Source organism: Muntiacus reevesi, chromosome 13, assembly GCF_963930625.1.
Source record: "Muntiacus reevesi chromosome 13, mMunRee1.1, whole genome shotgun sequence".
NCBI classification, from domain to species: Eukaryota; Metazoa; Chordata; class Mammalia; order Artiodactyla; family Cervidae; genus Muntiacus; species Muntiacus reevesi.
In genome coordinates, this window is record NC_089261.1 from 35,233,358 (window position 1) to 35,259,404 (window position 26,047).

The 26,047-nt window shown below is 36.9% G+C and overlaps 1 protein-coding gene across 3 annotated transcripts in view; it reads right to left on the minus strand.

Moving 5' to 3' along the window:
- FSTL5 (follistatin like 5) overlaps positions 1-26,047 on the minus strand; it is an 825,152-nt gene that overhangs the window by 52,604 nt on the left and 746,501 nt on the right. For all 3 annotated transcript variants that reach the window (XM_065904790.1, XM_065904789.1, XM_065904788.1), the window contains one exon: positions 22,404-22,528. In XM_065904790.1, coding sequence (XP_065760862.1) covers positions 22,404-22,528 — 125 coding nt within the window. The remainder of the gene's footprint in view (positions 1-22,403; positions 22,529-26,047) is intronic.

Consider the following 26,047-nt stretch of genomic DNA (forward strand, 5'->3'; position numbering starts at 1 on the left):
AAAGAAAGAGCATTTGTTTATCACTTACTATGTGCCAGGAACTATGTAAAATCCTACAATCAATAAAATAGTGTGAAGCAGGTAATATATGTATTTTAGACATAAGGAAACCCAATATTAGACTTTCATTTTAAATAATAGGATATCCAATACAAATATCTTAAATGAAAAAAAAAGGAGAGCTCTCATAGAGGAAATTCTGGGATGAGCTCAAATATAGCTGAAATTTGCTCTAGAGTAATGTAATCATAACTCATTTTTTTCCCGTTGATCTATTGGTTTTGCATCTTCTCTCTTGGTTTCAGGTCTAAGCTTCATGTGGTGTAATAATAGCTATTGTGGCTCTAGATCCTCTAGACAAATGTTCACAAAAATCAAAAATCTCTTTCTCAAAAGCCTCAGCAAAATGGATGGGTTCTGAAAGGACTACCTGTCCATGTTTGAATTAATTATTGTGACCAGAGAGAATTCAGGGATCTATTGGTCTAAGCCTCTGTCAGTTGCTTCACCTCACCAGTTAGTAAGTGAAGAAACTTATGCAAAATTGAGACCTAATACAAGGGCAGGAAGGGCCTCTAGCAAACTAATGTGCTTAGAATCCCTCTGCAGTAAGTATGATTCACTAAATTTGAATCTATGTTCGTATGGTTCTTTTTAAAAGCAATTTTTAAAAAATAATACATAAGCATATTTACAAAACAGAAACAGAATCACAGATTTGAAAACAAAAATATACGGTTACCAAAGGAGAAACATGGGGGAAGGAGGGATAAACTAGGAGCTTGGAATGAACATACACACACTGCTATATAAAAATAGATAATTAACAAGGATCTACTCTATAGCACAGGGAAATCTACTCAATATTTGGTGATACCTTATATATATAAAGAGTCTGAAAATGAATAGATACATGTATACATATAACCGGATCACTTTCATTACACATGAAACTAACAACGCATCATAAATCAACTATATTCCAATAGAATTTTTAGGACAATTTAACTTTTATTAACTCTAGTTCCATACATATGTATAAATGAAACAAAATCTAGCCTCAGTTTCCTATTGGAACATAGTATCATGTCCAACACGTGAATAATTGAAGCTTAATACAACCACATGAAATAAATAAATAAACTTGCTGTGAGGCTGAATGCCTCTAACAAGACGTACATTCCGCTTGTGATTTTGGCAGCTCCCAAAAGTCTCGGGGGGTTGGTAGTAGAGTATGCATGCTGAGGCTGCTGGAGTTTGTGGTGTTGGTTCTATTTGCCGTCACAGAGCAGACAAAGTAGCCAGGCTTTGGCCTCGCTATCACCGTTGAGCAGATGTGCCGTGGAAGGGGAGACCTGACCTTTCAGTACAACATCTACAGTGCTGGCTCAAGTGCTACATGAGATGTGGACTTGCCTGATGATTGCTTCCTTCCAGAAGACTTCAGCATCGTCTTGGGAATAATCAACATTAAATGGGACCGGGTTACTCCTGCTAACAACGGCTCTCACGTCATGGCCCTGCATCTTCTCAAGGCTGGTTATTTCAGCTTCATCTCAGCAATTATTCCTTACCTGGCCCAAGAGGACAGGCCCTTAGTGATGGACTTTACCAGTGCTCCTGAACGGGGAGGAATCTTGGCTCAGCATGAGTTGAATTGGAGATTTTCCCCCCATTTCCTGGACTGGGTAGGCTTCCGGGTCATGACTCTCCCTTCAATGGGCATCCCCCTGCAGTCATGATACTCCAGCAAGAGGAAATAAGACACCCTCCAAACCAAAAAAGAACTGAGTGGGGCCTCCATGGCCCTCCCTTCCCCAGAAATCCAGGTACTTTCTAGACTCCCAAGGGTATCTCAATGTCATCTCTTCTCCCTTAACCCTTGGCCACATTCTCCTGGGTCCTGCCTGCTCTCAACCAGAGAGAAGGATCATGTGGGAGTCTGTGAGAGCCTCCTTGGTTCCATCATGAAGCCATACAAACAAGAATGCCTTCAAAAACTACCTTGATCCTTAGGCCCTATGGTATACCACTGATGTGTCCTGGGGTATATTGTTAGCAATGTGAACTCTCTCAGGGGTCCAGGAGCAGGCGCTTTGGAGACTGCCTGACACCACTCCCATCCCCTGCCCTCCAGGTTCAGAAGAGAGTGGAAGATAAGATGAAAGCTGTGGGACCCTAGGAGGCTACACAGTCTCTGTGCTGGCTGAGGAAAGCTCTTACCCTGTGGGGTACTCTAATAAAAACAAATGCCACCATGGGGGGAAAGAAACAAAAAAAACCAAGAAGTGAATTCTGAGGAGAATGCCATCATAAATGACAAAGGAACAGAAAAAGTTGCATGAATTCGAGAGTGTTTGAGCTTGGCCAGGAGATTGATATAAATTAAGAGGATCCAAATCAGGATCAGAAAGAGCATTTTAGACAACATGAATAGTTACATGGAAACTATAAAGTACAGATTCTTTTAACTTATAATGTGGTTATGGAAGTAAATACCACAAGTCAAAATGAACTGAATAGCCCTAACCTACCAAAGAGTATAACTTAATCTGTGAGAAGGAAAGTGTTAGTTGCTTAGTCATATCCTACTCTTTACAATCTCATGGACTGTGGCCTACAAGGCTCCAGTGTTCAGAGTCATCCAGGCAAATTTCCCCAGACAAGAATATTGGAGTGGGTAGCCATTCCCTTCTCCTGGGGATCTTCTTGACCAAGAGATTGCATGCAGATTCTTTACAGTCTGAGTCAGTTGAACTTAAAATAGTTCAAAACACTTAAGTTTAACCACAGTTGGGCAAAATCATCTAACACAAAGCCTTTTTTATAAAAAAATATTGAATATCATATGTAATTAATTAAATATTATACTGGATGTGAAAGAGAGAATGGTTGCAGAATGGTTATAAGTGGTGAGTTGTTTACCCACAATGATGGTGGGGCTGACTGGGAGCTACAGTATCATGAGAGGGGGTTCCACCATGTATCACGATCCTGGGAAAAGAGAAACACTTGAATTATGTTTTCTACTGAATTTCTCTCACTTTCATTCCATCTAATATTGAAAAATTGTTAGTCAGTCTGGATAGGGGCTACTCAGGTTCCCTTGACTGGACCGTAGTATTTGTGCAGATCAGTCTTAGGAGTTAAGCCTGCTGAAGGCAATAGATTCAACATTGTTCATTATTGTTATTATTATTATTGGTTACACCTTGTGGCACCTAGAACTTCCCTGACCTGGGAGCAAACCCAGAGTACTATAATGTCTTACATTCTAAGATAGTGCCCTCTGCAGAGGAAACATAAAGTCTTAACCACTGGAACGCCAGGGAAGTCTGACTTCAGCATGCTTTGAACTTAAACTCTATGTGATAGAAAATATGTTAAGGTTGCATTTTCCTTCCAATGCAAAGTTGTACCACCAAAGCTCTGAAGTTAGTAAGAAGAGTCTAATGTTTCTCTGGTGAATTGAAGTATGGAGAAAATAAATATGGAGAAATAGTAAAGGAGTAGTAATTTCATTAGCAAGGTGAGAGGGATCAACTTAGGACTGGGTCTAGAGAAAGAAGAACATGTTAATAAACAGATATCACAATGTTAGACAAGAGCAAAGAACAAAAAGCAAGTGCAGGGTCTGCGGAGCTGAGTTTTGTTGTAGCAGAGGTTCACAGAAGCAAGAGATGGGGATGCTTTATAGGTGACATTAGGATAATTTGCAGAGCACGTTAGCTAGATTTTACTTGGAAAGTGAATAAAAGACCTGAGTTCTATAATGTATTGAGTGCTAAGGCACTGAATTTAGACAGAACAGAGTTTATAGCTGGTTCCAACACTTATTAGTTAAGTGATTCACCATATGTAGAATAGGGATAAAAGTTTATGGAGCTGCTAGTTTTAAATGAGGGAGTGCATAAAAATTCTTACCTCATTGTCTGGTTTATAGTAAGTGCTCAGTGTTTGTTAATTACTATTAAGATATTAGACAATAATTATAGTAATAAGAACAAAACTACACCTATGCTATACAACCTGAGAAGGTGTACATGATAGAGCAACTCAGCCAAATCCAGAAAATTATACTGTAACTTCTATATTAAAATAAAAAAAGATTATAAGGAACCACTTTAGATAATTCTTGTACATAGGACAGTCGGAAAATTAGACATTACTGATGAAACTGTTAAACAACATGAATAAATGGTAGTGGATTTCCTGCATTTCCAGAAAATTTCTCAAATGTCTGGTCTACTTTTCCCTAACATTGTTGCTCCTTTATTTCTTGTTAAAATATGAATTCATTTCTGTGCATGCCTTAGGAAATCTGGAGTTTATCATAATATAAAGTCTGAATATCTATAAGTTATTCACATCAAAGACTTAAATGAAAAAATTAAGACATTTTGTATTTCACTTGTATAAATACAGGAACAAAAACTATTTTGTTTCTCTGATGAATTTACAATTTTAATAATGGTTTTATGAATCAGAAGAATAAATACAATTTATCTCCTTCTTATAAATCCAAACATTATAGTGGTTCCAAAAGTGTTTTCAAATTTTAGAAGATGGTAAAAATGGATCACTTTGAAGTTAGATAAGGGATAGAAGAGGTACCAAAAAGATTATCAGCATATTTTAATTTCATGTTAGTAAGGCACAGAATGGATTCAGGAAATAAAAAATGTATTAAATAGGTTAATGTAACTATTTTCATGAGGTTGCTGATAATGATGATATCCATGAAGCTATTTATTAATTCAAAAAGCATAAAATATTGTTATGGAAACAATGTATATCTCAAATGACTGTTGCCAAATGATTTATATTCCACTCTACATTTATTTATTAAAAAGTCATTTGTGTCCAAACAAATCTTTTTGAATTAGATCTCTTTACTTCTCATTGTAAATAAAAATTTGGATGGAAGTAAAGATTTTTTAATGTTAAAAAATGACAAGCAAATTAAATTTACACAAAATCAGGAAGGCATATTTAGTCAATATTAAGATCCATGTGCTGCAGTCCATGGGGTCACAAAGAGTCAGACACCTAGCAACTGAACAACAGCAGTAAAGATACATGTATCTATGATCTATTGAAACATTTCTCAAAAGCATTTTTATATAAATGAATCATTTATGTTCAAGTTGTTTTCAGGTATCAATTAACTGGGTTTTGTCTTTTTTTTTAATTAAAAATTATTCAGAGTTCAAAACATTCTGATTATTTGATATAAATTCAACAAAGTTTTACAGCAGGATTTAAACAACATATACTTTAATTAAACAAAAGCAATGCTTCCTTTTACTCAAATTGATGAATAATCTTGATTTATATTATTAAGGAAAAAGTCTAGATTTTTTTAGCATTTTCTTGACTTAGTTACATAAATCAGCAACTACTTTCAAGGCATACACAAACTCTGATTCCCTTTTGTTACAATGACACTAACAACTATATTTACATTTCAAAAATTACATAAATATAAAAATAAGCTTCTACATCATGGCAAAAAATTAAATTACTAAAATTTTATATTGGTTTTCTTGAAAATCAGATGTCAATATAGAATAAAAGTCTACATATTTTATTACCTGTTCCCCTCTCAAAATAAAAAAGGCAAAAATGGTAATGTTTTCACAGCATAGAAAAAAGTTCAGCTAAATACTGAAGAAATATTAGGCATGCTAAACTCAACAGCTTTAAGAGTCACTTAAGGCAACTATTATTTTTATTTCCCTTGAAGCTGTTTTTATTCATCTTGTGAGCCCTGTATACCCTACGCCATGCTGGTGTAAACATTGAAGAATAAAACCCTTGCTGTTTGATGTTCGTGACCTACCATTCTTCATGTAATCACGTGGTTATGTGAATATGTCTATCATGGCTGATGACAGATTAGATTTAATAGAAGATTATTCAATCAACTAATTTGGTAGGTTCTTTTGCTATAGTTAAATTTTAAGGCTTTCTGACATCCTTTTCATGTCCTTCAGTTCTTACTTGAACACTATAACATAACAAGTTAATGTTAACAAGTGAGCATCTTTAATTTGAAGGAAAAAAGGAATCTATTTGTCTATATATTCTTTGATTGACTCTCTAGTCAATTTCTGATTCCTACACAGGTAACCATAGACAGGCTACAGTTACAGGTTTAAAACAGAATTAAACGGGTACAAAATGTTAAAGTGAATTCACAGGGGCTAGATTTTACATAGTTAAAAACTCTTGTAAATAGTTTTTACAGCCTCAAATTATTGTAAAGATAGTATCAGTGCACCCAGTGTTGTCCCTCTACAGAACCCCTACCACTACCACTAACTTTACATTTAAAATAACTTTGCTTATATGGCAAAAAAAAAAAAAAAAAAGAGAGAGAGAGAAAATGTGATGTATATATGAAATAAACATTTCAGCAATATTCCCAGAAACTTTCTAAAACGTTCTACTGACTACTATCATTAATTTATGCATGTGCTCTTAAAGATAAAATTATTTATTTAATAGCATTGCTTTTTGAGCCACAGTTGGGGTCTTTCATTCAAAAGGCAGTTTTTTTTTTTAAATATGATACTTGTATTTAAAGTTTTAACATCTAAAAAAGATATTTCTTCAAGTAAAAATTCATGAATTCATAAAATTAGATGCTATGGTAAAATATATCATTTTGCTTCAACAGGAAAATAATAAATCCCTTTAAAAATAGAATTAAAAACCTCAATATTGTCTTCTATGCAGATTTTATAAGAACTACTTAATGCTTTATTTGCTTCATTCAAAATATTGTATTCTAATCTATTGCATTTACATATGAAATAAGTCCTGGAGATGTGCACATTAGATTTACGTAAGAAATTTCTTAAGTTCTCAGGGTGAGCTCTGTCCCCATCTTGTGAAGTATTGCATTGTATCATAACTTGTGATGTATCTCTTCATGTATCTTAACTGTTATCTGAGTCTGTTTTAACTGTCAAATAAAGAAACCCAAGAAATCTAGACAGCCTATTGTTTACTGGTTTAGGGTAAAGTAAGTTTGTTTTACCATTTCCAGCAAAACCTCAAATCATTTGGGACAGAGGGGGAAAGTACGAGGAATTGTGCTATGTATACATCGCAGCTGGACTGTGTTTTACGGATCACTTTGATGAGTTAGCATAAGGACCTCTGAGGGAAGAAGCAAGAGCTATTTTACTTTGCATAATAAAACTTGAAAGACAGATCTCTGATGCGGAGTGTTTCTAAAGTACATGTTATTAGTGCTCCATTTATTTCTTCAGTAAAAAATGCTATAGAATGAATCTAGTCAGAGGCTTTATTAAAATCTAGAGCTTGGAGTCTGCTAATCATACTTGTACAAAACTTTTCCTTTTTAAAAATAATGAAATCCTTATAGACTTCCCTGGTGGCTCAGATGGTAAAGCGTCTGCATACAGTGCTGGACACCCGGGTTCGATCCCTGGGTCGGGAAGATCTGGAGAAGGGAATGGCAACCTACTCTGGTAATCTTGCCCATGCCCCTCAAAAAACAGGGGCTCCAAGAAATATTTCAATATATCTTGCTTTCAAATCCAACCTGGGTTTCCCTTGTGGCTCAGCTGGTAAAAAATTTGTCTACAATGTGCGAGACCTGAGTTCGATCCCTGGGTTGGGAAGATCCCCTGGAGAAGGAAAACGCTACCCACTCTAGTATTCTGGCCTGGAGAATTCCATGGACTGTAGAGTCCATGACATTGCAAATAGCTGGACATCACTGAGCGACTTTCACTTGTTTCCCGTATGACAAAAATATTACATATACTAATAAGGGATAAATATTACATTACATACTAATAAAGAATAGTAACCTAAGTGAATATTCTGTCAAACAGGGGCTGGCCTATTTGGTTCATCTAGCTTGGGCTCTTTCCTTACAAGACTCAGATGGAGCCTGTTAATAAGGGGTAGAGACCAAGTCGGAGAAGGCAATGGCACCCACTCCAGTGCTCTTGCCTGGAAAATCCCATGGACGGAGGAGCCTGGTGGGCTGCAGTCCGTGGGGTTGCTAAGAGTTGGACACGACTGAGCGACTTCACTTTCACTTTTCACTTTCACGCACTGGAGAAGGAAATGGCAACCCACTCCAGCGTTCTTGCCTGGAGAATCCCGGGGATGGGGTCGCACAGAGTCAGACTCGACTGAAGTGACTTAGCAGCAGCAGCAGAGACCAAGTAGGGGATCAGACAACATTATCTCACTCAGGAAATAATGAGGATAGCTAACTGAACACACATACACACAAAAAACACACACAACACTTGGCTGAAGCACGTGGTAATTTTCTGTCTTAGGCATTTTATATTCCATGTGTGGGTTTACCAATATGCCAAAGAAGGTGGGGAGTACTGTTTAAAATAAATGTATGACAAAACCCACTGAAATATTGTGAAGTAATTAGCCTCCAACTAATAAAAAAAATTAAAAAAAATAAAATAAAATCAAATCAAATCCAGTGAACCAGTAGTGTGTTTACTCCTTTAGAAATAAGATGAAGAAAGTTATCACTTGTTTGAGTAGAAGAAACTTTGAACCCTAGTAAGAATCCTGGAGTGTATGCCAACAATGAATTGCATGTATGTGTGTGTGCATTCAGTTGTGTCTGATTCGTGATCCCAGGAACTGCAGCCCATTAGGCTCGTCTGTCCATGGGACTTCCCAGGTGAGAATATGGAAGTGTGCTGCTATTTCCTCCTCCAGGGGATCTCCTCAACCCAGGGATTGAACCCGCATCTCCTGCATTGGCAGGTGGATTCTTTACCATTGAATCACCTGGGATATGTAGTATTGAAAGTACATATTTGTTTCATAAACAATCTATGTCTTTATTTATTTTTTTAATTTGGTAAAGATGATAGTGCACTAGGCCCTGGGAATCAAAGAATTCAAGAAGTCCTGACAATTTAGTTTGTGTTTTTGTAGAGCAGACAGGGACTTCCCTGTGGCTCAGACGGGAAAGCGTCTGTCTACAATGCGAGAGACCTGGGTTTGATCCCTGGGTTGGGAAGATGCCTGGAGAAGGAAATGGCAACCACTCCAGTACTCTTGCCTAGAAAATCCCATGGACGGAGGAGCGTGGTGCAGGCTACTGTCCATGGGGTCGCAAAGAGTCAGACACGACTGAGCGATTCTTCTTTCTCTTTAGAGCAGACAGGGAAGGAAGAAGCAGCTCAGAGAAGCTGAGAAAGCAAAGGTCATGATTGCAGGATTTCTAGGTGTTTCAGATATTCACTAAAAGCAATGCTAGATAGAAGAAGTTCCAGCTCCTGAAAATCTAAAATACTTCCTGTTAGTTTATATTTCTTTTTGTGGGAGGAATTAGCATATAAGAAGGAAGGGAGCAATAGAAAAATTGAACCTCACTGAACTGTGATCTTGCAAGATCTTTATCTAGGAACCATTTGGAAAAAATTTTAGCTGCTGCTCTTCATCCTGATGGTATATTTTTCCTAAAAAGGTATGAAACAACTGATATTTTCAGTTTCTGATGTGCTTGGCTTTAAGATGTAACTGGACAATTTTAGTGCTAAAACTGTATCTCTATACACCTGGCCTGTCCATGAATCAAGTCACATGTATAGAGTTCTCTTGATATATGGCCAGCCAAATATATATATATATATAATTTTGCTTCAATAAATTCGCTAAAATATGAGGGAGAATGATATACTTTAATGCGGGGAGCCGGCCTGCTCAAGGCCCAAATAGGCCCTGGGAAAAGGCCTTGAAGGGGGCCATTCCCTGTCCCGCCACCCCATGATAAAGTAGTAAAATATTTGCTGGGCCTCCTTTGTTCTTCCTTGAGAAAAACGTAGTAGTGACCTTCACTTAGTAGTTTATTTTGGGAATGCCAAAAACAAGATGTAAGCTTCTGCAATCACTTAAAACAAAGAATTGTATTGATCTGACAGACACCAGATGGCATTTTTTATGAATTATGTTTTCTGCTTGTACTAGTATAAAGGTAGCTGTTCTACTCAATAAAATAGCTGACTTGCCTAAAGAGCATTCAGCCCTCTCGACCCCATCCTTTACTATCATCTTTTTTTCTCAGGCTTCCGTGTGGTTGCGGTCGGGACTTGTTCAGTTTGCCGGCTGGTCCCGGCAAGTGGCGCCTCGAACAGGGACTCGATTGGGCTACACGGTCGCAGCCGCCCGATACGTGAGTACAGAGGGGATCCCGAGAAAAAAATAAAATAAAATAAGAGAAACGTGAGTACAGATTTTTTAAGGGCGGAGAGGGTTTTAGTCGAGAGTATAAACTATGGGTCAAGGTAGTAGTAGAGAACTTTTTGTAACTATGCTTAAGACTATGTTAAAGGTGAGAGGAGTTACTGTTGCTAAACATAAATTAGAAAAGTTTTTGTTGTTTGTAGAAGAAGTTTGTCCTTGGTTCCCTGAGGATGAGACTGTAAATATAGAAACTTGGAAGAAGGTGGGAGAGCAAATTCAGCAGTATTATTCTTTACATGGGGCTGAGAAGGTACCGTTAGATGCCTATTCATTATGGACTCTTATCAGGGACTGTCTGGACCCTGAACATGAAAGCAAAAAATTGGAGACTGCATTAAAGAATATAATTGGCAAACCTCCCACCTTGCCTACTGCTCCTCCTTCGGAGCATGGTTCTGATATGGCAGAAAAACCCCCTGTACAGAGTTCCTCTGACTCTGATTCTGAATTAGACCCTGCTGAGCAAGCAAAAGATCCGTGGGAGTTATTTGCTGCTAAAAAAACCGCTGTTAAAACACAAGTGGAATTATCCCCTTTTTCGGAGGTTAAAAAATTGCTTACAACTGTGACTAACCGTCTTGATGCTCTTAACTTAAAGCTTTTTTCCCAGCCCTTATGTCCCTCTAATCAGTTACCATCGCAGCCTCCGTCCGTTATTGCCGGATTAGACCCACCAAGAGCTGATATGCAAAAGGGGTCTGAGGCTTCCGCACAGGCACTATGTGTAAAAAACACCTCCAAACTGTCTCCCCTCCAACTTGCAATTCGCCAGGCGAGGCAACAGGGAGAAACCTTGGCAGGATTTCCTATCCTTTTCCCCGTCCTTGAAGACGCTCAACAGCGAAGGTATTATGAACCCCCGCGGCCTCCTTCCCAACCATTTATGGCAGATGGATGTAACTCACATTCTTTCCTTTGGTAAACTAAAATATGTTCATGTTAATATAGATACTTTTTCTGGATATATTTTTGCCTCTTTACAAACAGGAGAAGCAGCTCGACATTGTATCGCACATTGCCTTGCAGCATTCTCCGTTATGGGAACTCCAAAGATCATCAAAACAGACAACGGACCTGGATATACTTCTGCCGCTTTTCTTAATTTTTGCTCCCGTCTCTCTATCTCTCTTAAAACAGGCATCCCCTACAATCCCCAAGGTCAAGGCATCGTTGAACGAGCTCATCAGACATTAAAACATCAGCTTTTAAAGTTAAAGAAGGGGGAGTTATATCCCCTCACACCATATAATTACTTACATCATGCCCTTTTCATTCTTAATTTTTTAAATTTGGACTCTGAAGGAAAAACCGCGGCACAGCGATTCTGGTCCCCAGCCGCTACCAACAAACCTTTCGTGACTTGGAAAGATCCAATTACTAATCAGTGGCATGGCCCTGACCCTGTTTTGATATGGGGGCGGGGACATGTTTGTGTTTTTCCACAGGATGCCGAAGCACCGCGCTGGCTCCCGGAGAGGCTGGTACGCCAGACGGAGACGGTCGCTGACTGCTCGAATGGAGAGTATGCAGACACAAGAGAAGAATGTTCTGCCAACAAATCAACAACTGCATTGCTGCAGATACAACCAATCCACACATTTCTCTATCCTATCTGGTGCTTGCATTAGCATGCACTGTTATGAATCAAGCATTTCCCAGAGCCGAAGGAAATGTTTTTCTTTCTTGGGCTCATTCCTATGCTGATTCTCATAATGCCTCTGCTTGTTGGGTATGCACTGCTATGCCTTTGTCAGTTGTAAATGGTTTACCATGGTGGGTTTTGCCAATAAGTCAGGAAGATTTACCTGCTGTGTGTGAATTCTTAAAAGAGTATAAACAGATTCACCTTAGCCTTAATTCTCTTAATATTACAGCCTTGACCTGGTGTAATTCGAAACCTTATGACTCCCAGATTAGATTTAATGCCAATCAAAGCCTTGGGACAATTTCTGCTGCCTTTAATCAGTATGCTACTTCCTCAAGCAAAGGACAAGTTCACGCCAGCCGATATTTTGGGGACTATTATCAGATTTGGGACGAATACTTTTGGATGACCCCAGAAAAAGGACAATTGCTGAAACGAGCGGACATTTGCTGGGAACAACGAGAACATCAACCCCACCTTGGAGAAAAAAATTTAGGCAGACATTTGTTAAAGCATATGGGTATTACTCCTAATTCTTTGTGTGAACGCATAATTGATGTTACCTTTTCTGTCAAAACACCCACGCCTTGGCCAGGATCTGATTGGCTTTATAACCCAGGCATCAGATGGGTTGCTCCTAACAGAACAAAGTGGATTTGTGGCCCTAATGTCTGGCCATGGCTGCCTGTAGGCTGGGTAGGACGATGCAGTCTTGGATTTGTGTTTGCTCCTGGTCATATTAGTCATGAGCCCATCAAAAACCCTGCCAACCTTCCCTTTTTGCGAGCGCGATGGACTCGATCTGTATTTCATTGGTATGATTATTTGGCAGCAGTATTTGTTCCCTCTATTGGGACGGCCGATATAATGGCCCATGTAGATGCCTTAACTAATTTTACTCAAAAAGCCTTATTAGACACTAAAAAGGCTATTGAGGCTCTAAATGAAGAACAGAGACAAATGAGAAAAGCTGTTTTGCAAAACCGCATGGCTCTAGACATTATCACTGCTGCCCAAGGTGGGACTTGTGCTGTAATAAAAGTAGAATGTTGTGTGTATATCCCAGATTTATCTTCCAATGTGTCTGATGCTGTAAATGATCTTCAACATCAAATACTTTCCATGCAGGATTCCTCCCTTTCTTTTTGGGAGCAAGTTAAATCCTGGTTTATGAGTGATTGGTGAAAAAACCTGCTTACAGTGCTTGTTATTGTACTCTGTTTTCTTTGTTGTGGACCATGTATTTTACAATGCATTATGAATTTGGTCACTGAAAGAATTGTGAAATTTTCCCATATTTTGAAAAAATAACCTTGTCTGCTTTTTCTCGAGGAATGAGTAGGGAGGCTCGGCCTTTAATAAATAAAAAAGGGGGAGATGCGGGGAGCCGGCCTGCTCAAGGCCCAAATAGGCCCTGGGAAAAGGCCTTGAAGGGGGCCATTCCCTGTCCCGCCACCCCATGATAAAGTAGTAAAATATTTGCTGGGCCTCCTTTGTTCTTCCTTGAGAAAAACGTAGTAGTGACCTTCACTTAGTAGTTTATTTTGGGAATGCCAAAAACAAGATGTAAGCTTCTGCAATCACTTAAAACAAAGAATTGTATTGATCTGACAGACACCAGATGGCATTTTTTATGAATTATGTTTTCTGCTTGTACTAGTATAAAGGTAGCTGTTCTACTCAATAAAATAGCTGACTTGCCTAAAGAGCATTCAGCCCTCTCGACCCCATCCTTTACTATCATCTTTTTTTCTCAGGCTTCCGTGTGGTTGCGGTCGGGACTTGTTCAGTTTGCCGGCTGGTCCCGGCACTTTAACTTTCACAGAATGTTTATTTTTCCCTTGGAGAAGCTTTAAGGAAATATATATCGAAACCGATCCTTTCGTAATCATTTTCTTGCTATAATTTACAAAGAAAAAGAGTGCTATAGACCTCTCTTCAGACTACCAGAATGGTGCCTGCTCCTTGTTATTTAATTTTTCTTCATCCTTTGAGTGGAGCCACAGCCATTGGCTGTGCAGAGATTATGTCAGATCTGACTCTGGGAAAGTTCTTAGAGTCTTACCACCATATTTTTGCAAGCACTCATTCAACTTTCCAGTGAGCTGTAAGAGTATCTCCAGTTGCCACCTTTGTCCTTTCCAGCCCACACCAAGTGCACCTTCCCTGAGGTCCACTTTCGTAAGATTCCGGAACTCTCTATCCAAGCTGAGACATTCACTGGAATCTGTTTTACCCCTGGGGAAAGTGAAGAGTATCAAGGAAATTTAGGGAATATTATTTGTTTGTTTGTTTGCTTTCATTAGAAGGTCAAGTCCAGAGGAAGACAAAACTTTGGGTACTGTCATTTTCATATTTTTATGGAAGTGCCTGTTGCTTTCAAGGTCTACCTTCACTGTGATGCACAGATACACTCTGTTCGTCTTATTGTTTGTCATGTAATCCTTCATTGAAATACACACACACTCACAGACACATTCCAACTATATCCATTAATTCTAAGACTAACCCTAACCCAATCACCCCTAAACTCCTCCAATTTCCTCTCAAAAAATAGGAGTATTTTATAGGTAGATTTCTAGAGAAATGCAATCCAAGCAAACAGGAAAAGTAGCTTGAAATTCTAGGCAGTAAGTTCAAATGGTGGTATTGAGGGATGATTTCAAGACTTTAAAAACATCATAAATAGCAATAGTGTTACCTAAGTTACTATCTTCCCTTCTGACTTTTACAGAACAAGTCCTGAGGTAGATACATAAATCAGAAATGATTTATTTCTTGTATTACTCTAAGAATCCTCTGTGCCAATTGATATTGCCCTATTTGAACCAGTTGGAATTAAACTCTAGCTGCCCTCCAGTTTGAGAGAGGACAAGAGATGGGAGAGGTATGATTTGCAGATGTTATGAGGGTCAGACTGTAGATACATCTTTTTTCATCAACTGAAACCTGTTTTCAATTGTATCAAAGTTGCTATTTTAATCAGTGAAAATATTAAGAATTTCTACTTAGAGCTCTAAGTAGCCTAAATGTTAGCTGTGCACTTTTATCTAAGTAAAAATATTTTGGCAGTTATCTTTATTCTTTTTTTTTTCATGACAACTTAATCTTCTAAGAAAGAATTCTGCTAATTTCTGTATTTGTTGTAGCTTTACTCTCTGGTCTTCTCAGTGTCTTGCACTAAGCTTTATCAAAGTCCTCTGCTCTGAACTACACTGGCCCCTTGTAGTTCTCACTTTCACCCCCCATCTACTACCAAAAAAAATCAGCTTTGGAAGAATTATCTAAGATTTTTCATAGGAGATCCAGTGGAAATATTCCTTCACTCATTGCCTGACTCTCTGCCACTTCATTAGTTTTGCCTTCTATCATGTCCATTCTCTTTACCCTCAGTTTTCATTCTGAGATTTTAAAAAGTATGATAAATGATAAATTACTATCAAACTTATTGTAGACAAATTCTAGTAGTACTTGCACAGAAAGTTGCAATAATTATGTATACTACAGCAAGAAACTGACATTTAAACTTTTCTGTCTCCAGAATGGCCCTCCAAATAAAACACATTCAATTATGTAAATATCCATTCTCTCTGAGATTTGATGTGTAACCCAGCTGTTATAACACAATCATTCTTCTGAAAAAAAAAATACTTTACTTTTAAATTACTTTTTAATTTCTGGCTAATTAAAAAATTTATAACAAAAGTTATTAAATTCCCATGCATTGACCATATCATAAAAAATTAAGAGCAGTAAGCTATACAATTCAAACATATATATAAATAAATTAGTTCTTTAGATACAAATTATGAGTAAAATAAAACATTTGCTTTACATTTGCAGAGCACATTTGGTTAAAAAGTTAATAAATTATAATTTCAATTTTTATGACATAAAGTAGACATAATTGAATCTTCTGAGAATTACACACACATTTTCATATGTAATAGTCCCTTTTAATTTTGTATCTATCTGGACATTTGTATTAACTTCAAGCTGAAATTTCTCATATAAGAAATTTATATTTTTCAGGTCATTACAAAATACACTTCTTAGAACTACATAATCTTTTCAACTTTAGAACTATGATTCATGGTTTGCAAATGACTTGTTGAAATTTAAGGTTTTTAAAGGAAAATTTTCTATTAACTACCAGTCTAAAAAATGAATGTCTATTTAATATACATTGCCAGGTCACTGAAATGCACAATGAATTATTAATGTGAAAAATATGTCATTTGTTGAATATTCAATGGACCTATTTTTGCAAAAAGTAACAGAACATGAGATATGAAATGTTTTATTTGTAAGTGAAAGTCTCTCAGTTGTGTCTGACTCTTTGAGACCCCATGGACTATTCAGTCCATGGGAATTATCCAGGCCAGATAACTGGAGTGGGTAGTCTTTCCTTTCTCCAGGGAGTCGTCCCAACCCAGGGATCGAACCCTGGTCTCCCACCTTGCAGACAGATTCTTTACCAGCTGAGCTACAAAGGAAACCCATTTTATTCTTACTTGAAAGCAAAAAGGCATATAATTGTGGAATAATGGAAATCAATATATTTTAATAAACATCAGAAAATCATGTTTTATTAATTAAATTTCAAGTAGTTTTTATTTTCTCTAAATATCTGGGAGATTGATTAACCAAATATCTATTATGGATTTTTAATAACTTTTAAAAAATAAAACTTATAGTCAACAAGTGTTAATCAGTCCCTTTCAGAAGCTTAGGAATTACTTTACTGTGGGAGGCAGAAGTTTAACCTACCCTCTCTCATCTTTCAGGAATTTTAGTTCAACAAAACTATATTCACAAATAGAGCTAATAGATACAAGGCATATAGAATGTCTGCATGCTTCTCTACAGTTTTTTTTTGACCATCTGCTGAATAAGCACTCACATTCAAGAAAGAGACAAGAATGCAAGCTTGTTTCTTTAGCCAGACACAACACCTTACAGACCATTTTGATTTCAATCAACTGTATGTAGTGTTGGTATGTCTGGCTTAGTCCAGGCACAGGTTCATCTTTTGATTTTTATAGAGAAAGAATGGATAAATGAAACCCAAAGAAGGCATTTTCAATAATAATCTCTTCTAAGCTCTCCTGCTAAAGAGTAATATATGAATAGAAGTAATAGTATGTGGTTTGGGCAATGTCACTCAGAATGGGGTGGAATTCAGCTAGGGAATTGGATGAGTGAGTGGTACCAGATTTCATTCTTAGGCATTTATAAAAATGGAAATTAATCTCCTGAAATTAAAATTCCTCAGGCTACTAGGAAACAGACCTACTTCAGGCTCTGAAGAATTTTTAAAGTGCTGAGAACTTCAAATTGTCTTAAAAAATGAATGACTTTCCAAATTTTTTGAAGACTGATTAGCTTTTTTTTAAAACTGCATGATAATAAGTATCAATCTTTTAATATAGATTTAGGAAGTAGTTTTCTCTAAAGTTCTTTGATTTTTGTTTACTTTACAGATGAAAAAAGTCTGAGAATTATAGATCTAAAAAAAATGAAAATAAAGAAGAAAACAAGCAGAGAGAAAACAACAACAAAAACTTTTAGCAAAACTGTAGCTAATCACAGGGCAGCCCCTGCTACAGTAGAGATGATGAGTAGTTCTGACATTTCTATCATGGGCAACTTAATATTCACACATTATGTTGTCCCAGCTCCTAGAAAGAAAGGGATTAAGCTAAATTCACAATAGCCAATGGGAAATGGTGTTGCTGGGACAATCAGGCTGGGATCTGTCAGGAGACATAAGTTCTTCTTACTGCTACTTACTGCTTCCACACACATAAACATTCCTGTGTGTTTGATGCTGTGCCCATCACCTGTCAGATACTGTGTTAACTGCTGAGAATCAGGTGCATAAGAAATGCCATCCTCCCTCAGTACTATGCGGTCAGATTTAGGAACAAGTGTAACACTTACTTCTTTATTTCTATTCTTACGAGAAACATGAATGAAGTGCCTTCCAGTTTTTAAGGACTAGGGACAAAAAATCTTGCACAAGTCCGTGTGTCTCTTAAACACTGACTCAAGAGTTAGTGTTACTTGCTCAGTCACGTCAGACTCTTTGTGACCCTATTGATGGGCCGACTAGGCTCCTTTATCCATGGAATTCTCCAAGCAAAAATGGAGTGGGTAGCCATTCCCTTCTCCTGGAGATCTTCCCAAACCAGGTCTCCTGCATTGCAGGCAGATTGTTTACCATCTGAACCAGCAGAGAAGGGGAAATGTGAAGATGTACAAACAAAGAATAGCTGCTGGGCCAGGAAGCATAACAATTTAGACTATAAATTAGCCACATGGTAGAATCACCAAAGTCCTAGTTTCTTGAAAGATACAGATGAAGTCCTGACACACATTCCTAAGTTGGTTTTATTGGAAGTGGACTCCAGCAGACGAAAACTGCTGATCACAAGAACATAGACCCTGCTGCTGCTGCTGCTGCCGCTAAGTTGCTTCAGTCATGTCTGACCCTGTGCAACCCCACAGACAGCAGCCCACCAGGCTCCCCCGTCCCTGGGATTCTCCAGGCAAGAACATTTGAGTGGGTTGCCATTTCCTCCTCCAATGCATGAAAGTGAAAAGTGAAAGTGAATTCGCTCAGTCGTGTCCGACTCAAAGCGACCCCATGGACTGCAGCCCACCAGGCTCCTCTGTCCATGGGATTTGCCAGGCAAGAGTACTGGAGTGGGGTGCCAATGCCTTCTCCAAACATAGACCCTAGATTGGTTGAAAACAGAAGGTTGACAATGCTTAAAACTTCACATTGATACCAACTAATATGGGAATTATTCACAAGCTGATCACATCCTGGTCCATGAACACTATAAAACTCCTAACTATGCATTCCAGGGCAGGTCACAGTCGTGAGGACATTAGCCTACTGTGGCCTCCTTTGCCTGACAAATCAATAAAAGCTACCCTTTTTTTACTTCACCCAAATCTTTGTTTCCACATTTCTATTTAACACTGGTGAACAGAGTTCACATTTCGATAATGGACATAAAATCCTGACATTTGTCCAGAAGCTTTTCAGACATGGAGAATATAAATAATTTGAAATGAGAGAGTAGCTATCTGAGATAAAAGCAAATTAGTGTGATGATGAACCAGATCAGGACCCTATGGTTCTTGCCCCCATGTCCTCAGTCTGCCTTTTGTCTGTGGAAAAGGTTTAGTCAAAGAATAAGTTTAATCAGAGAAGTGAGAAAAAAGCAGAAACAAAGAAAACCATCAAAGGAGAATGAAAAATAATAGTTTAGCCATTAAGCATAGTCAAGGATCTCTAGTGCCTCTTTAGATAGCACTAAATCATATCCAACTATTGTGATGCTATGGACTGTAGCCCGCCAGGCTCCTCTGTCCATGGGATTCTCCAGGCAAGAATACTGGAGTGGTTTGCCATTTCCTTCTCCAGGGGATCTTCCCAATCCAGGAAATGAACCCAGATCTCCAGCATTGCAGGAAGATTCTTTACCAACTGAGCTATGCAGAAAGCCCTCCTCAAAGGCTATAGATAATACTTGGAGCCATATCTGTGAGCTGTCTTATAGACACTGAAACCCCCACCAGTTGGAAGAAGTTAGCAACATAATGACCAGACTGTAGCAGCCATGGCATGAGCTGCCACGATTCCGAGAACTGACCTCAAAGAAATGGGAGCAAACTGACCCTGGAACTAAAGACTAACTGTACTTAAAACAATCAAAATGACCCTGGTTCGACCACCAATGACCAATATCAAGATGACTATCAGAGCTGATGGTGCTGTTTCTGCTTATACTCCCCTCCCTCTGACTATAAAAGCTCTTGCGCCCTGATTGTCAAGTTTGGGCAAGGGAATTGGTCTTTGGACAGGCATCCCCCCTCTCCCCTGGTTGCTTGCTAGCATCCAAAATAAAGCACACTTTCCTTTCCACCAATCTGGCTTCTTTAATGGATTTTGAATAGTGAACAACCAGACCTGGGTTTGGTAACAGTGAAGGGTCAGAGGAAGAAAACTAATATTAACTAAATACATATTATGTGTCAGACCTTCTGTCTGGCCTAGGATTTACACCAAATACAATAGTCAGAAAATAGTCTAAAATACTGAAAAATACAATACATAAAAAGAGCAATCTCATAACACAAGCCACATTTGGGTAGGATAAAATGTTTCAAGAACTGCTAGGATAAAAGACTTTATCCCTTAGGTTCTCCTCATATGGAATAAGTCCTCATTATGTTAAAAATTCTTCACATATTTAACAGTTTATTTTTGGAAACACATGCTAATTTTTACTCCACTTTAGTAATGGTGATAATTACTGTGAAATGTAATAGGAATGATGATGATCATTCATGTTCCTTAAAATGGGACTCTATATACTGGTGGAGCTTCGTAGTGACTCAGGAGCAGGTGACTCCTGCAATGCAGGAGACCTGGGTTGGGAAGATCCCCTGAAGAATGGGACAGCTATCCACTTGGGTATTCTTGCCTGGAGAATCCCATGGACAGAAGAGCCTGATGGGCTACAGTCCATGAGGTCACAAAGAGTCGTACACAATTGAACGACTAAGTATGCATGCATTTGCTGGTAGACTTGCTATAATTTAATTTAGAATTCTTACAAATTGGCAAAACATCTATGTATTTGACTATATATGTATAAAATAAATAAAGGAACTTAGAAATATCCTCAAGCATACTTTTCAGTGTTTCTTATAAAATATAGAAATAACCAAAAAATTTTGCTTTACATGTGTTAACCTTATTTGCATAATCTTCCAATAATTATTAGCTCTGACTTCAGCTATATAGTCATAATTCTGACCCCAAAAAGATATGCTCTGACAGCATATCAATTATACATACAGACACAGAATCACACATGGTATTTACTGCATCCAGACAAAGTTAACCTCCTAACTCTGGTAGCTATTTTATAACTTACTTGCTATAAGGGAAAAAATACCCCAAATGATATACTATTAACCATAGTAGTGTTATAGATAGGAATTTTGACTCAAATAATTGTATTAATAGTGCACTTTAGAAAAATTAGCAAAGTTGATAATAGTATATTAAACACATTAGGGAATAGGATAATGAGATAAATAAAAGTGAATGCTACATATTAAAAGATTTAAAAAAATTATCAGCAACTTGAAGATAGCAAAAGGATATTTATTAAACATAACACTCAATGTCAATTAAATAAAATTTTGTCCTCATCAAATAAGGATGAAAACATTACATGTTTTTAGGTATCTCAGCAGGTGGGACCATTTTCAGTTTCTATGCTGATTTCTTCAGTCTCTGAACTCTCCTAGTGCTTGCAGTCAGACATAAAGATTATTTCTTTATGCAAATGCTTTTCAAATATGCTAAATTTTCATTGAGTTCTACTTATCTTCCATGAAAACAGTTAATAAATGTGAAGCACATTATAATCACTTTATTGCTGAGCACATAATAGGCATTCTGAAAATAACAAACAATTGCTTGACAAATATATTAAACTCTTAAACATACACTTGGCTGCCCAAAGAATAGTTTCTACATAAAACCTTGACGGTGAGCCACAACTGTTATTTATGAATTTCCCTTTTTATTTTTGCGAGTTGAATTTTGTACTGTTTCAGAATTCTTAATCTCTAACTTTTAGACAAGATAATTTTCACTTTAATTCAAAGGGAGCAAATATACATAAAGGTCATTAATAGCCCATATAAAATATGTTATGCAGTCTCCCCTCAACCAAATTCCCTTGAAAAAGATAATACAATATTAGTTTGTTTCAGATTCACTAATATTGCTAAGCAATACTTTGCATTTTTTAAATAAATCAATAAAATATGTAGTTTTAGAAATTGTAAATATCCAGTCTCCCACTTTAAACATTTAAACCATTTCAGTGAAACTCTAAAGTGATGTCATTAGAAGTATTTACTTTTTTACTTCTTGTGAATACACAGAGAGACAGAATGAGTAAACATGCTTTCTCAAAGTGCAGACCTTAAATATTTCATTTTAACTTACTATATATCCTGATACAATGTTATATTTGTTTCTTTATGGGCAAAATGATACAAGAATGTTATTATAATAATTTGAATGGATTTTGCTGAGTGGTTCTCTTCTCTGAGATGAACTTAACCAAGTTCAAATTTTAGCATCTTGCAGAAACCTAATCAGAAGAACTTAAAGACAATTTACAAAAGTATTAAATGTAAAACTGATTTAAAAATGCAACCATACCTTTGTAAATTCACTTCTCCACTATATATAAGAGGGACTAGAAGACAGAAAATTCATCACTAATGTTGATAAGCAAAAGTTCATCAAGCAGATGAAACAAAGTTAATCAAAGTGCAATTATGTATGTATTTGTTGTATAACAGAATTTTTCTTTCGGTGCTTCCCCATGACTTTCTATCAAAATTAGAGAGAAATCTAAAAGTTGATGCTTATCCGATCACTCACCTTATGTGGGTGATGAGGAGTGTGGTGGTGGGAATGAAGAAATCGTCCACCCTGTCAAACTGCTTCCCCACAGGCTGGGTGTGGATGGTGTGGTGTGGTACATTCCCACTGGCCTGGGTTATCACCTAAACAGAACATTGTGTTTAGATCTCGACCAAGCATATCCTTAATAGGAACAGAGATGAAATAAATCTTTGGCATTTGTTTGTGTAGACTCTTTATTTTAAAAAATAATAGGAAATGGCAATCCACTCCAGTACGCTTGCCTAGAAAATCCCATGGACGGAGGAACCTGGTGTCCATGGGGTCGCAAAGAGTCGGACACGACTGAGCGACTACACTTTATTAAGTAAATTGGAATTCTATTTGCTTATTTCAATGTAAAAACTGCTGTGTCTAAAAAGGAAAAAATGGAAAACATTTTTTCTTGAACAACTTCTGCTTAAAATATAAAATAAATTTGCATATTGATAACTTCCATATTTTAAAAATGTTGCTTTTATAAGAAATATAAAAACAAGCATACATATGATGCAAATTATTAAATTTGTTTCTTTTTCATTGTTCCTCCCTTTTCCTTCCTTCCTTCATAGCTTTATTGAGGAGTAAATGATATGTAAAAAACTCCCCTCCTATAGAACAGAGTTGGAAACATAGGACAGAAAACTCCAAAATATATCACTTGAAATATTTTTGCTGTTAGAAGTCTTAGGTTACATTACATTTTATTTTTTTTCCTCTAATAAATTGAAAATATTAGATTTAAGCAAGTTTAATCAAAGAGATTTTTTTCAAATATTCACCATTAATTGATTTTAAAACTTTCATATTTCTTTAAAGAAAAGATCACTGCATTTAAGCTCTTTTATCCCATTTTGCACCAAATTCTTTGTTTTTCCTTCTGATTTCTCATACCTCTACCTTTGTCCTGTTGTCTTTGATTCACAGCCATTGTTCTGTATGAGCCTTTTAATGAACTTTCTTGCCTTTATTTTGCTTCTTTTAAACCCTTTCTACATGTGATTACCAAATTAAACATCCTAAACTACTGACTGCCTAATAGACTTTGCTCCCTCAAAACTGAGTGACTTCCTTTGGTTCTTAAGATAGAAGTAAATAGCGTTTTTATTTTTAGTTCTTTTCCCTGAAAGATTAATTTTTCTTCATTGCAATGAGTATACTTTCATTGAGTTCCATTGGAACTTGCCAAGTTCAAGAAAATAGATTAATTATTAAAACAGTCAAGATAGGTTCAGTCATGTTACAATCAAAAACAAAGACAGAACAGAAACAAATCTTTACTTCTTTATTTATTAAATTTAAGCATTTCATTGTATACCTGTTACTTTCCCAGAGGTCTTTGGCAGGATATCTATTGCTTTTAGTATTTTTATTCTGTTTTCTATGAAAAAATAACAGCCAACTACCTTGAATATTTCCACTCATGGAAGACTTATTTTGCCAGAACTAATCATATGGCTCCACCCAACCAAAAATATGTCTCTCCCCTGCCATGTGCCCAGGAAGAGAGAACCAATGTACGTGATTAAATTTTAAAGGCACTATACCTATTTTATTCATGATTATCTTATTAATGAGTATCAGGGAGAAAGTCCTCACTGGATTTCAGTCACTTATAATAATGTCTACAAGACTATAATAAAACTCAGCAGGGTTATAACAAAGGAACTCCAAAATTTTTCCCATTAGGTTGTACAGAGGTATATATTTCTCAGTATGCATGTACATGCATCTGAAATTAATAATAGTAGTGACTGACGACAGCAATAATAATACTGAGAGCTTGCTATGTGTTAATATGTGTTCTAAGTAGTTTAGAGGCATCATGGAAATTAATACTCAAACATCACTATAATGTGTGTATTGCATCCCACATCATTTACACTCCTGAAGTCCGATTAACTGAACCTCTCTTGTACAATTGTCATTGTCTTAGATTGTAAAATATTCAAAGCCAGTTCCCTTCAGTCTGGAACGTTTCCCCTGATGGGTCAAGGCCCTTCTCGCTCTTGGAATTGAAGAGGAAGTGGTGAATTGCCAGGTTTGGGAAGGACACAGACTGATTTGGGATGCGCTTTGATCAATAGGTGCAATCTTGCAAAAGTCCTGGCTCATTTCTGAGGGTCTTACTGCCTGCCTCTCTGTGTGTGATGGTGCAATAAACAGACACCCCTTCTCACTGTCGCCTCATCTGACTGGGCCTATGCCCTGGCCAGGAGAAGAATGCAAGGACTTTATTCCAAGTTGTTCACTGGAGATATTTTCTTGTCCAACTGTTGTGTATTTGTAGTACAGACACTGCATTTATGTTGTAAAACTGCATAAAGTTTTTATGACACATGACTGACTGACACATGAGTTTTAGAATTTTATGGAATTTCTTGTTTTCATAAGAAATAAATGTCCATTAAAAAGAAAAAAAGATAATTATGATAAATCTTTGAGACTTTATCTTTAGAACAGTAGGTGGAAAATTATTGTCTTAAATACTTAAAATTAAGACAGTTTATGGGTTTATATTAGTTATAAATATCACATAAGATAATACATAATAAATGTTGCTTTCAGACTGGATAAAGAAATACAGATTTAATTATATTTTCAACATGAAAACACAGAGAAGGGCTTTCAGATCCTTGATAAAATGTTGTGCATGTTCAAGTTTAAGAGGGTAACATTATAAGATACAAAACATTAGAGCAAAGCGGTCCTTCCCAGCCTCATACCCTAGCACTCTCTAGATGTGAGCCTTTCACCATCACGGCACAGGGATGCTAGCAAAACTGAGAGCTTGACCATGGTTTTTGGTTTCTATTCAATTTTTCCAAAGGAAAATCAGTTCTCTTTTTCAAATAAATCTTAAATCCCATTATTTTGGAAGACATTTCCTGATAATCTTATTGGGAGACAATTATCCATACATATTTTGACATTTCTGCTGAGTCAGGTCTTTCTGAGCAAAAAAGTTTGGTTAAAAATGATAGCATAGCAAAAATGCCTTTGGAAGCTGGAGATGGAGTATTGCTCCTGAGAGATTTAGGGACTTAACTCTTCTGAGCCAACTACTACATTGCCAGGATACTGACATACTCCTCCACTCCAGGAGAAGATTTGTATATATTTCAGAGTAACCATCTCTATTTCTCACATGAGATGGTGAACTGAGGTGCTAGCCACCTAAAATAACTTAGAGACTCATGATTTGAGTCAGTAGGACTGTGCTGGTTATTCAGGGTAACTCTAAACTCTCACCACATCACCCCACGGGGGTAGGGGCTGAAGAATAAATGCTAACAGGTTCCACGAGGAAGAGAGAGTCTTTTCTCTGATTCAGAGACCCTGTCTTTCCTGTCAGTGTATCTATATATCTGTTTATCCATCACCAACTTACCTATTACCTATTTATATATCATCTGTCTGTCTTATACATACATAAATACACACACACACACTCTTCATGCAAATAAATTTTATTGTATGCCATATTTTAAGAGTAATTCTCAAATACTATATTTTATTTTATATTTTTAGATGTGAGACTAACCTTTCAATTCTACCCAGCAAATATTTTAAGAATTTACTAAATCTTATTAGCATATTTTTACTAGACCTTCAGGGGAAAA